Source organism: Sardina pilchardus, chromosome 14, assembly GCF_963854185.1.
Source record: "Sardina pilchardus chromosome 14, fSarPil1.1, whole genome shotgun sequence".
NCBI lineage: Eukaryota > Metazoa > Chordata > Actinopteri > Clupeiformes > Clupeidae > Sardina > Sardina pilchardus.
The window spans coordinates 20,466,234-20,483,192 of record NC_085007.1 but is presented as its reverse complement, the minus strand read 5'-3'; the positions used below and the strand labels follow the sequence as shown (position 1 = coordinate 20,483,192).

General features: G+C 46.8%; 1 protein-coding gene across 1 annotated transcript in view; it reads right to left on the bottom strand.

Annotated features, from left to right (window-relative positions):
* Positions 1-1,550: 1,550 nt before the first annotated feature.
* si:dkey-112m2.1 (transmembrane protein 132D) overlaps positions 1,551-16,959 on the bottom strand; it is a 131,952-nt gene continuing 116,543 nt past the window's right edge. Inside the window, exons 6-9 of the mRNA XM_062554892.1 lie at positions 16,682-16,896; positions 11,893-12,175; positions 5,671-5,862; positions 1,551-4,428 (exon numbers count right to left, since the gene is read on the bottom strand). Coding sequence (XP_062410876.1) covers positions 3,280-4,428; positions 5,671-5,862; positions 11,893-12,175; positions 16,682-16,896 — 1,839 coding nt within the window. The 3' untranslated portion in view covers positions 1,551-3,279. The remainder of the gene's footprint in view (positions 4,429-5,670; positions 5,863-11,892; positions 12,176-16,681; positions 16,897-16,959) is intronic.

Below are 16,959 nucleotides of genomic sequence, written 5' to 3'. Positions count from 1 at the left end.
ACACACACCTCCCCTGAGAAAGTGCCTCTTTATTCACAAATTAGCACAGAGTGAATATTTTTAGCGTGGTTGTGTTATGCAAGTTCCATATTTTACTCACTTTTATTGGTGCAATACAGATACTTACTTGCCACACTGTCCAACTGTAAAAACAAAAGAGATGTGTAAGATATAGCATTAAACCGACATGAAATTGAAACTGGTCAAAGTCTGTTAGCATTTGTTTTTAAAGATAAGGATGTGAATTGATCTTGTCAATGATCAAATTGGACACTCGTGTCTGAATGATTATCATGGGAGAGCGTACTCATGCTTCCTACTGGTAATAGCGGCGATGCTTTAAACCTCCTTGACATGTGTACTACTGTTAAATGTCTACAATGGCTTAGCTTGAAGGGCTGTGTAGGAATGTCACATTAGCATGGTGTGAAAACCTCATTGCAGTAATCATTGATTAGCCTGCTTTCTGGCTGAGGAGATGAGAGTTCTGATTAGTCTGCCGGGGGCACCGGCACCGTCAGTGACAGTTTATCATGCGCCGCGGAGAGAGAGAACTTTATCAGGAAGAAGGGCTGTCAGCCTTGAGTTACGGGAAGTTGACACTAATGGCTGCACTAGTGGACTGTGTCTTTCACCGAGATGGCCATGCACGTCGATGGCAGAGAGCCGCGCCACTGACAAAACACACTCACGTCATGGCTCCTCTGTCAATTAGCCTCTCTGCGTCGGGAAACAAGGTTAGCCCGGATTGTGAAACATCACAGGAATCAATTAGCTTCAACTTTTCAATTAAAGTCCGTAGGAAAAGAAACAGTCTTGGGGAAAAAGTTTTTCAGTTCAATCAAAAACATTCAGTTCAAGCCTTGCAGCACACAATGAGTTGATTCTTCAGCTGAATTGGTTTCGTATGCTTCTGTGGGGGGAAGAAAATCACCATGTTTGATGGACAAGAGTTAGGAGGTGAACAAAGCATTGACCTTCAACAGTTAATCACTATTCAGAGTAATTGGGCCCTGAAATACTTGTCCACAAGAGGCTCTATTATCCATTAACCACTTTATAGAAGACTATAAAATACTGAGGTTAACATTGTCTTGTGTTATAATGTAGTTGGTCCAACTTTTAAGCGATAACACAAATGACAAAATGTTGTATTCTTTGTATAAGAATTTGAAGCATGGTACTACAGGATCTAAATTAGTCCTCCCACAGAAGAGGAAAACAACTCTCAATTTCTCTCCCTAATTCTCTCTGCAAGAGTGTTGCATAACATACATTTTAATGATAGTGTACAGTAACATTTTCGACTTCGCAAACACTAGCCTTTGTGAACTATGACCATAACCCATTAAGCATGCCTGATCCTAGAGTCAGTTCGGATATCTGCCATCAAATGCATATTTTTGAAGGAAATGTGAAAAATATTACCAGTGGTGTACCATTAAAACCTCCACTTCCACCAGCCACATTTTCACTATGTTGCCAAAGATCACCTCGAGGATAATTATGACGAACACATACAGGAAGGAAGACAACCGAGATTCCCAGCGAGGGTTGCCAATAGTTTAATCAGTGCAAAACAACCAAACAAAAAACAAAGACATAAATGGACACAGCAGATATGGTTTGACAGACACAAGTTATCTCAAATGGATCCCATTCTGGCATACAGCTATGGGTAGCTATCTTTCCTTCTTCTGGACATAGGGCTTACAGTTAATTCAAGTTAGTTTCATAAACTATGTCCAGTTAATTGTATTATAGGCCACTTGGTCTTGTATCGTGTCAAATATTGGATGGCAGCTATGAGAGTTGCATTGTTAAGCCACTGTGTTCCAGATCATAATCCAGATCACATGAATTATATGAAATACAAGTCAGCATGTATGGAAACCAAAACAAAACGTGTTCATACTCTCTGTACTTGACTACCATCTGTGGCTGAATATGCATCATCTCAGAGATGTCATAGCATAAGTCATAACTCAGTCAAGGGCTGGCGATCAATAGGACACACAGCAATGGAATAGTAATGTGTCCCCTGTTAGCATTCAGTAGACCAGGTATGAGGTATTAAAGGTTTCTTCCCATACATCACCCCAGCTAACTTTAAGCATACCGACAGATGCTGTGTCTTGTGCTAAAACCTTTGAGCAAAAGATGTATCACTTTTAACACAGCAAATCTAATATGCGTCCCAGATAGCCTTTTCAAATGTCATCTCTCTTATATATACTGTTAGACTCACCAAACAGGGAGAAAAACACAGATAAAAAGGGAAACATTTAAAGAAATGAAAAGGATTTAAGAAAAAAAAAGCCTGTGTACAGAGAACACAGAGGACTGACAACAGCTGGTGGATTTCACACCTTGTGTTGGGTCTACAATACTGAAGCAACATATACATGAGAACACAAGGAACAGTTGAGCAATACTGTTTGTCCAAGAGCTCTGTGGGAGAGAGACCATTAACAATAATATGGGACATCTCTGCAGTATGTACTATTTACTAGGCTTTGTTCAAGTTCAAAATAGTCTCTATGTATAGGGTGACATGCAAGGAGCGCCTGTCTTTACAGGACAACGGGGTAAAATGAAGAGTGAAACGATAACAGACTAAAACCGAAATGTATAAAAATATGTAAAACCTTACAAAATGTGTTGTTTGTTGTTTATACAAGTCAGACCAAGTCAGAGTTTGTGGTTTATTTACAGCTGAAGGTTTTCATAACTCGCCATCATAGAGAATTTATATTACTATGTACACATATCCAAACTCAAACACACAAATGCACACACTCGCACAGCATTTGACTTTCAGGAGAATGATCCAAGGGGAAAAGAAAAGCATAATTATATCCTACATGGAAACTCAAAGGGTAGAAAAACAACAAATAACACCTAAGTCTAATGACAGTTACTGAAATTAAATTAGCGCCGATTGAATCGAGAAAAAAGTAAAATAGGCATCTTTATGTATTTCTAGCCCTGGTGTTCATGGTTTGGCGTATCTTCTGTGGTCTCTCTCCCCCCTCTCTTCGCCCCCCCCCCCCCCAAAGATCAACCCTTTTGACAGTTGCCGTGGCAACGATACTAGATGAATGGTCTGTCTTTATTCATGGGAAGCCTCCCTACAGCAGTTCCAGTCTAAACTGCCTTCCTCCACCTCTCCTCCTCACCATGGAAGGCAATATGTGTGAGCTACACGTTGTCCCAGAAGAAGAAAAAAACAAGGAAGAAGGAAGCAGGGGAGCGAAAGGGGCGAGAAGATCGCTGGAACTACGCAAGGCTTTTGGAAGCGTTCTCGTTGAGCCTCTCCATGTAATTCCGGAGCTCCTTGGAGTCCCCAAGCTCGATGTCCGGGCACACCCACTTAATGTCGTTGTTCTGGGCGAGGACCAGCGGGCTGATGGCCGGGCAGCCGTTGTTGGCCTTGGAGCTGCCGAAGGTGGTGAACTTGACGCGTTTCCGCTTGGTGGTGGGCGAGTTGAGCGACTCGCTCTTGTGCTCCCTCCCCGGGCAGGCGCCCAGCTCGAGGCCGGCGCGGTGCACCTGGCCCTGGACGCTCTTCTGCGCCGCCGCGGCGCCGTTGAGCAGCTGGCTGCCCTCCTCCAGCCCCAGGCCCGAGTCCAGGATGCTGCCCAGGTCCTCCTGCTGCAGGCACAGGCCGTGGGGCCCCTCCAGCAGCTCGCCCTCGTGGCCCAGCCACACCCAGTCGTGCGCGTGCGCCATGGTCTCCTGGCCCTCCAGCGGCAGCTGCTTGTTGCGGTACTTGAGCGCGTAGGAGATGCAGTTGATGAGGAACACCAGGATGGCCAGGCAGAAGACGCCCAGCAGCGCGTACATGCCGATCTCCAGGTCGCTGAGGCCCCGGCGCGAGTGTTGGAGCAGCTCGTCGTCCGAGCCGCCGCCGCCGCGGCCGCTCGGCAGCTCGGCCTGCGTGGGGAACTCGGCGAAGTCGGCGGTGTTGAGGCCGGCGTCGGCCGACAGGCGCCCGCCGCTGGGCCTGCCCGGGGCGGCCGTCTTGGTGGCCGAGCCGCGGGTCACGATGCCGGCCTCCGCCTCGCCGATGGAGCCGCCGTAGTACGGCACGTTCGGCCGGTAGCGCCGGTCCGCCGGTCCGCCGCGCCCGTCCATCCCATCGGCGCCGCCGAAGCGGACGTAGACGTTCCCGGTGCCCGTGGCCAGGACGCTCCGGCGCTTGCTCTTCTGGCACGCCTCGCCGTTGAACATCTCCACCTTGACCAGCAGCCCCTGGCCCTCGCCTTTGGTCACGATCACCGGCCACTTCCACATGGGGTCCTGCCGGATGGCCACCACCCGGTCGTTCAGCGAGGTGGCGCTCAGCACAAACAGGCTGGGGTCGTAGAGGTCAAGAGGGGTCATGGACCCGTCGCTGAACTGCAGCCAGGCACTGATGAGGGCCTCCTGCAGAGAGACCAGAAACGAGTGAGAGTGAAAAAAAAAAAAAAAAACAATCTCAAAGAAATACACACACCAATTTACCGCGCGCGACAAAGCCGATGAATCCATTATCCTAAACTTTCCAAACTTCAAACGATGGCTGTTAATGAATAATAAGGGTGTGTGGGGGGGGGGGAAACATCAGAAACGAACATCCCCGCTAAAAATATGGCTGCACAACAGCTCTCTGGAGAACCAGGGGTAGCAGGAGGGCTGTTTCTTCAGACGCTTCAAAGGGACACTAAAACAAACGCCGCGCTGTCGCCGCTTTATAGACTGTGATCAGCAGGAGATGAGGCTAATCTTTTACGTCTGTCATGAGGAGGAGACAGACCCCTGCCATTACGACAGTTCGACGAAAAAATCAACCGATTTTTTTCCCTTCCCTCTAGTTATTCTCGTTCTTCATTTTTAAGTACTATGGGGTGACTCGGAATAAAGAGAAAAAAAACAAAACAAAAACAAAACAAACAAAGGCAGCCTTGAGAGCAATTGCCTCTAGTAGCTCTATCTTCTAAACGCTAGAAACAAATCCCGCCGGAGCTCATCAAAATGGTGTGTGCTGTTCGCGGGCTCGTTGTTTGCTTTCCGATTACTGTGATTACGCCTCACTTATGACCGGGACGGGGCAGACCTCAGCCCCCCCCCCCCCCCCCCGCCGAGATGGAGAGACAAGAGGTATGTGCCGGCCATGCTAACTTCTGGACCCGCGGACGTGCGCATCCTACGTCCGTCCCGAGAGGCTCTGCTCCAGACCACTGATTACATCTTAAAATGTCTGAGGCAAAGCCAGAACAACATTCTACTTTTTCAGGCCTCCCTCCTCTTTTTTTAAAAATAAAAACTGGTGATGGGAGTTCAGGTGTGGAAGCATGATCAAGAGGTGGTCTTTCCACATAAAAAAAAATCAGTATCCAGTATATCTTTTATGCAGTTTAGCTCACATGTCTAAGATATATTTTTGGAGCATTTTAGCCATTATTTGATAGGAGCAAACAGGGAATGAGTGGGAGGGTATTTGGCATAGGACACTAACACCGCCCCTGCACCAAAGTTTCCCCCATAGCATAGCTTGACCATTAACCGAGATAAACTAAATTAAATATAGGTTTATCTTAAAAACAATTTCTTATGTATTTTGACACATGGTGTAATTAGTTAGAACAAATCCAAATGTGTTTGCCTGGTTGGTGACATGAGACGCACCTGTTTGGGGCTCTGCATGAGTTCCTGTGTGGTAGCCGTGGCGACGATGGCCCGGTTGCTCCCGGGGCTGAGCTGCAGGTTGAGGGAGAGGCCAGAGACCAGCTGCACCCCCAGCTCAGTGATGGACACCTTATCGTCCAGGACCCGCACCATCCTCTCGGCCAGCACCGAGTCCGACAGGGGAGACATCACCTGCTCAACACACACACACACACACAATTAACACATACAGTATGCTTAACCCAAACTGGCTTGCATATTATACAACACCATAACAGATACATTCACATAAATGCACAAACACACACTATCACTGTCATATACTGTATAACATAAGAATATGAAACTCACAGACACACACACACACAGACAAAACACACACCCACACAAATTAACACATACAGTATGCTTAACCCAAACTGGCTTGCATATTATAAAACACCATAACAGATACATTCACATAAATGCACAAACACACGATCACTGTCAAATATATCATGAGATATCATCAGTTCATTAATTCAGTAGAATCACACTAAAGAAAGTAAAATAAAATATTGAGGATTATTGGCATATTCCAATCTCACCAATGCCACTTTACTGCATATCAGTCATTGGTTGGATGAAACATTTAAAATATACACCACCACTCCAAAGAAGACATTTCCCAGTAAACTCCAGGAAAACCCATATTTAATTACTTTAAAAAGGTTCAAAGTGAATAAAAAAATATAGTCAAGAGTCAAGACATTGGCCAAGTTTGAGATAATGATTTTGGCTTGCACACAGAGGCTAGTCATCTGTTTTCAGGAATACCACGCATCATTACAGCTTGAGTCTGTTTCTCCACTAAAAAGGTCTTTCAGAATTTGCAGAGTCTCTTGGATAAAAATGCTCTTCACAGGGTATGGCATAGAAATGCAAGGAAGGCAAAATATAGTTAGAGCCTTATATCTTGTTAAAGGTCCCTTTACTGTGCAAATCACAAACTTCACCTCGTCAAAGCCCCTCCACACCATCCATCCAGTGCTTCAAAATGTCTCTCCTCTTTGATCCAAACAACTCAGACAGGCTCAGATTTGTCTGTCTACAGCTTGTTTTCAACACTCCTCTACCCAGTATCTGTTTCCCTTTGGCAGAAAATGGCCCTTTCATGCCTGTACAGATACACCTGCAAGAGTCCTGTACAATATCAACAATGTCTACACTGTTACATCTACATTTGTGATCTATGCTTGGAGGACATGGGAACAGGAAAAGAGTGATACTGAATACTGAAATGTTATATGAAAATGTTATATACTATCTCTAACACCAAATTCATGCCAGTATTGGGTAGTATCGTCTAGGAAGGTTGGACTACATTTTTCCTTCTTAAAGTGAACTTATCTTTGATGAGTGGCAATTGCGAAAGTAGTTGGTAACACTCAGACGAAGCTGACATATTTCAACCAACAAAATTGATTACCCACAGTTGTTGTGGGCCATTGTTTTCATCAAGGGGAATGAAAATAACTATGAGCCACAAAACAGAGATGGATGTTTTTAGTGTGTACAGAAATATATATATTTGTTCTACAAAACAAACAACACTATATTTATGTGGCCCTGAAATACACTACAGTATATATTTTAAAACAGTTATGTGTAATCCAAAATAACATGCATATTCATCAAGTAGCCTTGTTGTCTTGAAAGAAGACTTACTCTATGTGTCAAAGAGCAACATAGACAGCTAAATTAGTAAGTGTATGAGTTCAAATACAATGTACACTGTCACTGAAAAGTTTGGGGTCACTTATACATTTCCATTCCACTCCATTAGAACACCAGCTGAGTTGCATTGTTTTTTTAATCAAGGCAGCAGTTTTAAGATTACATTATGTGCTTACATAATTACAAAAGGATAACTGCAATGTTTTCTCAGTTAGCCTTATAAAATCATATCAGGTTAGTAAACAGAATGTGCCTTTGGAACATCGGATGAATGGATGCTGATAATGGGCATCTATATAAATGAAAGATCAGCCATGCTAAGCAACATAACCATAACCGTTAATGATGAAAAAAAGGACATTTCTAAGTGACTCCAAAATTTGGAAGGGTAGTGTATGTCTCTGATACTGTATCTACAGCATGTGTGTTGGAATGGAGGGATGGAAATAAATCCATCAGGCTGACAAGCTGCATTGCTAAATGATCACGTAGACAATGCTATTAAGGTGGCTGTCATAGACTACATTAGATATCATCATCACCACCACCATGAAAACAGTGAATTGTGAACTGTTGACAGAAAATATGGCAGACGTTTCCAATGCACTGAAGCCCTGCTAATGTGGAGGGTGGCTGGGTTTCTCTGAGACCCGCATAGAGATAAAGAGTGGGCTGCATGACTCCCTGATACACAGAACACAGAACACAAAGTGGCTGTGAAGGGAGTGACAGTTTTTCCGCCTCCGCCAGCCGCCGATGGCCGAGGCGCGGGAACGCTCTCGACATTGAATCTGATGGGAGGCTTAGCTCATCTTGAACAATAAAGGCAAATTCAGCTGCAGCCATATTGCCACGGTTACCGTCATAATGAACTGTCAGGTGCAATTTAGCGCTAATCTTTAGCGGGGGACCCATAAATGTCTATCAGTGCATCAGAGGGAGACTTGGCAGACAACAGGTGGCTTACATGAGCTGGAGGTAGCTCCACTCAACACTAAAATGACAGATTAGTCCATGTGGTCAACTCTTGGCTCAATATCACCTAACTCTCTCTGAACTGAGGTAGTTAGACATTGGATTTCCTCATGAGTAAGGAAAAAACTACAAATGTCCTGTTTTTAATACAAAATGATCAAATTAAGAAAGAATGTGATAAGCAAACAAAGTGTGTACATAGGTAAAGCAGTGTGTCTATTACGGAAGTAAAGTCTACTTTCCAACGACAAAGCAATGCTAGCTATACCACAACAGCTGTGGGTAGGTTTATACCAGTATGACACTGCTACTGCGTTGAAACAATTATCACATAAGACTAGCATAGTATCTGTAAAAACAAAGTCTGGCTTTATGTCACCTCATCAACAATACCATCACTATCCTCTCAATTTAGCTATATTTTGAATGCAAGTGTCTACACACACACACACACACACCCACACCCACACACACACACTTGATTCTGAACTGTTGGAGGATCAGGTCAGTGCTGAATCGGTATCATGAATCATCGTTTATCAATCCTGAGGGCCGTAGTAACAGAATAAGATAATAAGGCACCTTGGAGGGAGAGATATGGATGGATTGTAAGTGTATATCAGTACGCACACTCATACAAGTTGACATAGACCTGCTGAAATGGAAAAAGCTTTAAAGTGACCACTTGTAGCTCTTTGCATACTCAAGAGAATGTAACGGCTTAAAATCTCTTTTCTTTTGAAAGCTATATTCAAATTCCCTTTTCACTGTGAGAGTCTGTGCTTGAAAGCCGTATAAAAAAAGAGTTTAAACACTTCAAGAGGAGTACAAACACACACACACACACACACACACACACACACACACACACGCACACACCTCATGTCGGGTTGTTTTTTCCCTCAATAGAACTTAAACAAATGACTTGCCAATCTCTCTCCATTTAAAAGAGCAATTATTCAGCTAATTAGTCAGCGTCCACAGCAAACAGCCGCTCTGCTGTTTGTGGACTAATAACGGGGTTGGAGTGCTAATTTAGCCATCAGAAAGTGTCGGGGTGGCCGAGGGGAGACGGCAGTATGGATCAATGTGAAATGATTTTTGATTTGGAGCAAGACAGCGGGGGCTGCTAGCAATGTGCGTGTGTGTGTGTGTGTGTGTGTGTGTGTGTGTGTGTGTGTGTGTAAGGGAGAGAGAGAAAGAGAGAAAGAGAGAGAGGGAGTGTGTGTGTGTGTGTGTGTGTGTGTGAAAGGGAGAGAGAGAGAGAAAGAGAGAGAGGGAGAGGGAGTGTGTGTGTGTGTGTGTGTGTGTGTGTGTGTGTGTGTGTTGGGGGAGGAGCTGATTCTGCTCAACACTAATTCCAGCCATTACCTGACTTTTTTTTTTTATCTGATTTTAATTTCAGCCAATTGGATGAAATAAAAGCCTCTGGGTTTGTGGTCTGTGGTCTCAGATCATTGCGTTCCAAGCGAAAGGCAATCTTGCGATCAAATAAAACTTCACACCCCCTAACAGCATTGTCAATACTCTCTTTAGTGTTTGCGGCGTGTGTACGTCTGTGCGTGTGAGCGTGTGTGTGTGTTTGTGTGTGTGTGGGTGGGTGTGGCTCATTTGGGCGCACTTGGGTGTAGTTTGTGGTCTCTGTGATGGCTTTTGAGTGGTCTCCAGTGTCTCGTCGTGCGAGACAGCGTTGCGTACTGCTCCCTGTGAGCGTATGAGAGCCGACGCGAGCTGCGTATCAGTGCAGACGGCGTTCTAGGAACACGTGCATATGTGAGATGGATCTATTGACCGGAGGCTCAAGGCAGAGATTAGTGCTGCTTCAGTAGCTACTAATGCGAACAGATTGTCGTTGATGTTTGTTACAGAGCATAACTCATATGGGAGTAAGCCCTGGTTCCTCAGCCGGTCGTGTGAGGAGAGGAAAAGAAAACCATTGAGTATGAGTGTGTGTGTGTATGTGTGTGTGTGTGTGTGTGTGTGTGTGTGTGTGTGTGTGTGTGTATGTGTGTGTGTGTGTCTGTGTGTGTGAGTGTGTGTGTGAGTGTGTCTGACTGTTTCTGTCTGTTCTAAGTGTGTGATGCAGCATACTGTTCAATTGGCCCTCTTGAGAGATCATGCTGTGTGCTTGTGTGACGCGTACACGCACACACACACACATACACAGACACACCCCCACACCCCCACACACACACGCACACACACACACACACACACACACACTTGCATTGACAAAAGAAAGTGCTTACACACAAGTGTGTGTTGTCAGGACCCCTAAGGGCAGAAGCCTGGAGAGAGAGAGAGAGAGACGAGAGACGAGAGACGAGAGCGTGAGCGTGAGTCTGGCACTGAGCCGATTGCCGCGTAGTCCTCCGCGATCGGCCAAAAGCCAAATGTGTTTGTTTTTGTTTTTTAGACAAAAAAAAAAAGCCCCCTCAGACAGGCATATACTCCAAACAACCTGAGGGAGTGGTGGAGGCTGTGGTGGAGGCTGTGTGTGGAGGCTACCCCCCCCCCCCAGGCAGCGTGTCTTTAAGGAGGCCCGTGGGAATGGAGGTCTCTTTAGCGCACCGTGCTCCTGTCTCCGAGCGCCTCCATCAGCTGGGTAATGCTGCAAAGTGGCTGTGCTCACGCGCTGATCAATACCATCAACTTTATTCCTCCAACACCGCAGATCCTGCTTGTCTCCAGGCCCCAATCTCTCAGCCTCATGCCCTCCCTCTCTCTCTCTCTCTCTCTCTCTCTCTCTCTCTCTACCTCTCTCTCTATCTCTCTCTCTCTCACTCGCTCGCTCTCTCTCCATCTCGTTCAATGCCAATCTTTCTTCTCTCTGTTTCTCATGCCCCACCCTCTATCACTTCTCTTTCTATCCTTTTCTAATTTATACCTTCATCTATTGCTTTCTGCCCTAGCCTCAGGAGTCCCATTGAGTTCTCAAAACACCATCTCTTCTTCTTTCCATTCCTTCTTTCTTCCTTTTCTTTTTTTTGTCTTTCTTTCTTCCTCAATCTTTTTGTGTTTGCCTCATGTGCTAGTCTCACACACACATCCACAAACCAAACACGCACACACGCACGCACGCACGCACGCACACACGCACGCACGCACGCACGCACGCACGCACGCACGCACGCACGCACGCATGCACGCACACTCTCCTCTCTCTGCAGCCTTGTCATTTCATTTCTTTCACTTCTATCCCAACTCCCTCGCTCCACCTCTCCGGTCCTCTCACCTGGACTTTGGTGGTGCCCACGTCCAGCCCCACACACACATCCACAAACCACACACACACACACACACACACACACACACACACACACACACATATACAGTACGTGACACGCACACACACACTCACACCCCCACACACATTCTCCTCTCTCTCACGCTCCACCTCTCCGGCCCTCTCACCTGGACTTTGGTGGTGCCAACGTCCAGCCCCACACACACATCCACAAACCACACACACACACACACACACACACACACACACACACACACACACATATACAGTACCGGCCCTCTCACCTGGACTTTGGTGGTGCCCACGTCCAGCCCCATGAGCACGGTGCCCTGCTGCAGGCGGGCCACGCGTGGGTCGGGCACGCGCAGCGACTCGCGCACCAGCTCCGTCACGTCCACCTGCCAGTCGGAGCCCAGCAGGAAGTCGGCGGGGCCGCCGCGCTCGGCCGGCTCGGCGGCGAAGTGCGTGAGCACGCGCACCGTGGAGCTCTGGTACTGGGGGCCGCAGCCGCGCTCCCGCCGCATCCGCTCGTCGTCCGAGTCCTCCTCGTCACGCTTACCGCCGGCCCTGCAGGGAGAGAGGGAGAGAGAGAGAGAGAGAGGGAGAGAGAGAGAGAGAGAGAGAGAAAGGGAGAGAGGGTGAGAGAGAGAGAGGGTGAGAGAGGGAGAGAGAGGGGGAGAGAGAGAGAGAGAGAGAGAGAGAGGGAGAGAGAGGGAGAGAGAGGGAGAGAGAGAGAGAGAGGGAGAGAGAGGGAGAGAGAAAGGGGGAGGGGGAGAGGGTGAAAGAGAGAGAGAGAGGGAGAGAGGGTGAGAGACAGATAGAGAGGGAGAGAGAGAGAGGGGGAGGAAGAGAGGGTGAAAGACAGAGAGAGAGGGAGAGAGAGGGGGGGAGGGAGAGAGAGGGATGTAGAGAGAGAGGGAGAGAGAGAGAGGAGAGAAGGAAGAGAGAGCAGGTGAGTTTGTCTTCCCCAGTCCACTGCTGTTCCAGTCAATCAGTCGTCCAGTTTACAGGCCTGGGCTGTCATTCACAACCTTCCCGCCTCAGTACATACCCTATAAACCCTCAGGGCCAGATACTAGCGCTTTTGTGCAGGGGGAAAGTGGGAGTTTCATGTTAAAAGAAGCATAAAATTAGCCCAATTAAGTATGCCCCTGTAATGTACAAAAGCTGCCCACGAAAGCACACGTCTATTTTGCACCGACATATTTCCGCCTTGCAAGAGCAGCGTTAATTGCTGTTAAATGTGTCAATAAGAGAAACTTTCAAAGACAACAGAACCTTTGCATTATATCATAGCAACCTTAAGTTTCGTTGGCCTTTCAAATATCTTACTTTCGCGTTATTCACTTTCACAAGTAGTTTGATTAAAACTACTGCTCTTCATCACCTTCCTGCTTGTTGACATCATGTATTTTATTATTTCATGGTCGCTAAACGCTTGATTCCTTTTAATGTTTGACTTCATGCAACTGCGCTTGTGATTGAAGTGTGTTGTTCAGTTGTTAACATTCATAAGTTGTGGTAGGGGGCAGAGGAAGGCACTGATTACCAAATGAACTGAAGGTTTGAAATACCACGTTAGCTGAAGTGCCACAGCATGCGGTTTCTGCAGGTTGGCCATGGCACTGAAAACACTGCATCTGCAAATGTATATACAGTACATCTGGCTCTCAATACTGTAAGGGTCATATTGGCAAAATCAGGCCCATTTGTGGAGTGGTTCTGGATAGATTCTTGAAGCACCTGAATTCAAACGCAAAATAACATTCTCACTCTTTTTCGTGAACCTGTGATATAAAATTGCTTTAGGAGTTGTGCTTAGACCTTTCCCTACACCACCCAATCAAAGCTACATCACTCACGTTTCCATCACTCCCGTTTCCACGTCTCCACCTCCCACTCCCATCCCTCTAAAAGCTTGAAAGGCTCATTAAAAAATGGTGCAGTTTAAACACTTCAAGCGGGGAAAAACAAGAAGAACTGCACCTTCCAGTCCATTTTGACTTGGCAGAGCACTTACCACTCCTTCTCTCTCTATATTTATCTGTTGCTCTCTCTCTCTTTCCAGCTTTTGAGTAGAAATGGAGAGATGGATGCAAGTGAAATCCCAAGTCACACAAGAGTGGGAAAAGCTCAAATCTCAACTGTGGACAGAGATGACAGCTGCTTGAGATGTATTTTAACAAAACAATGACTTTTTTTTTTTTTTGTCGTTCTCTCAGAGTTAGCAGACCATCAAATCGGACTGAGTCTGAGTCTCAGTAAAGCACTAAGTGAGGAAAAATAAAGATTTCTTGATTTATCGACTGAAGAAAAACAGCCTGCTAATCAATTATCTTAGTGCTCCTCATGAGCTAGCCTGATTCACTTAATTTGGGATCATTATCTAATCATGGCTGTTCTTCATTCTCCTAGCCCCAATTCATCAGTTCATCATTGTACACACACACACACACACACACTCACACACACACACACCGTCTTTACCTTGAGCTGCAAACTCAACACTGACGTCAAACTATCATGTCTTGAAATATTTTAATTAATCGATACATTCATTTAACTGTGCAATCATTTATTCATCAGTTAAATCACTAACTCACTCACACTCCATCACACATCAACATAATGGAAACATAATAACTCATAAAACTATTAACAACTTGTGTATAAAAAAAATCAAGAGGACCCATTTGAAGAGGGGAGGCGTTTGTAAAACACTCTGAATTTCATTCATTATTGCCTCCTCTACACAGAGGATGGAGAGAGAGGGGGTCCAAAATGAAGAGGCGTTGGAGTAGAGATTGGACACATTTATCCGCTCTCCAATTAGGCTCTCTCCATCACCCCACTGACAGCCTTTCATTATCCCATTCCAGCGCCGGCATTATAGTCAATTCCAGCACAGATTCCCCAACTCATAAATACTTTTCCCCCCAAGTGCTGGGTGCAGTTTGGTGGGAGTGGTTGTTTCCGTTTAAAACAGTCAATGCTGAGTCTGAATGAGCAGAGAGTTTCTCTCTCTCTCTCTTCTCTCTCTCTCTCTTCTCTCTCTCTCTCTTCTCTCTCTCTCTCATACACACACACACACACACACACACACACACACACACACACACACAGCTCACACCTGACCAGTTAAGCTGACTGACTGTCCTCATTCCACTTAATGAAATGTTCCCGTTGTGAAGGAATAAAGAGGGGGGGGGGGGGGGGCGGAGTGGTAAAAAAGAGTGACACACAAAAGATAGTGACGCACAAATCCACACAGATAAATAAATAAAGTGTCCGGCGTGTTAACGCGGAGACAGTGCCAAGTGCCCGGAGATACCATCCCCATGACAACAGGCCTGAGAGGCTGTGACATTTGCGTCGGTAAACGGCGGAGAGGTGCCGACACTCCTGTTCGGTCAGATAAGGTCAGGAGCGTAATGAGGCCCTACTCACACACACACACACACACACACACACACACTGGACTGGACCTCTCGTGCTTATTCTCTCCCCTCCCCTGTCTGCTCAGGGCCCATCCAGCTGGCAGGACCGGAGGGATTAAAGTGATTGCGGCCAAAGGGCAGATGTCTTGGAGCTCCCCCTGGTGGCGAGTGAGGAGGACTGTGCGGTGATGGGGAGAGTGTGGGTACTGTACACTGACGGGGGCTGTGGAGCAAGTGAGTTTGGACAGAGAGGGACTGATGGAAGATGAGTGGGAACGGTTGAAGGGTGGTGACTCTATAAAGCTAAACACTAGTTGTCATCCCCTCTTACTCCCTCTCTCTGACACAAACACACACACCCATACAAAGACACACCAGCACCTACACACACACACACACACACACACACACACACACACACACACACACACACACACACACACACACACACACACACACACACACAAAGACACACCAGCACCTACACACACACACATAAATACACACATAAACACACACACACACACACACACACACACACACACACACACACACACAAAAGTGAAGGTCCTCTTTGATGGGACTCCACATCCATGCTGTCAGGTCTGCCGTGGTGTATCTGCTAATGTGCGGTAATTACTGCATCAGCAGTGGGAAATATGACTTACTCACCCACACCACCCCTACTGCCTCCCCACACCACCCCTACCAGCCCTCCATGTGCTAACTCAGGGCGACTGAGTGCAGTCTGCTGATAATTAAAACACCCAGGAACCCCCTGGCTCATCTTCACCAGCCCCACATATAACACACACACACACACACACACACACACAGGAGCACAGCCAAGACACTAGGGGAGAATGGTGGAGACAGGCGAGGAGAGATTAGGAGAGAGTAGAGAACAGATGACTGGGGGACACCGCTGATGTGCCATGGTGGGCCACTCATGGTACAGCCTGTAGGGAGGAGAGGGGCGTCCAGGAGATTTGTCCAGTCACGAGGAGGCCATTAAAACAGAACCAAAAAAGGCAGTAACAGTGTGAGTGAGTAGGTTTGGGAATTTATGCTTTAATAATTGAGCACAAAAGATGCTAGACTGCACTGGTGGATTTTATGGGGGAAATCCATCTGATTCCCCATAAGAGCATTAAACAAATACCGCATTTAGATATTGTATAGAGAGGGCAAGTTCACCGAGTTGTCTGGCACAACTTCTCTTTAAACAAGCTCATCTTGGCATATGCTATGCCGACTGTGTGTGCGAACAAGAGGCCGAAGCCAGTCATGGGCAGTAATGGCCGCGTCCATCTAAACACTGCCCAGTCTGAGGCACTCCAGCAGGGAGCTTTTTGTGTCCGATAATGAGGTTTTTTTCTCCCCCCGTTAAATGGCTTCCGGCACAAAGCCGTATTAATTCTTGTCCACTTGGAACAAATAAAACACAAACGTTTTTCTTTTTTCGGAGCGGGGCGGTAGGGGGTACATTTGGCTTGATGCGAAGTGGTGCCTGGTTAAGCCCGTCCATCTGTCAGTCCAGGTGGGTCCAACAGAACTGGTCAGTGTGTTTCCTGGGCCAGGCTGTCAAGACGAGGAGAGAGGAGTCGAGAGAAAAAAAAACAAAGACGGCACAAACCTTTGGCTGGACGCGGCGGCGGTGGCCGGCACCCTCCAGCCCTTGATCTGGCTGAGCTCGGAGTCGGACAGCTCGATGTGCAGCGGCAGGCGGGGCATCCACACGCTCACCTCCAGCTGGGCGCTCAGGTAGCTGTAGGTGAAGTTGACCAGCATCTGCATGCGCCCGCCCGTCTCCTTCCCGTTCACAAACACGTAGTCGCAGCGCTCCGACACCTGGGGGGAGGAAAACACGGGCAGGTGTCCGTCAACGCTCATCACTCCCAAGACACACACACA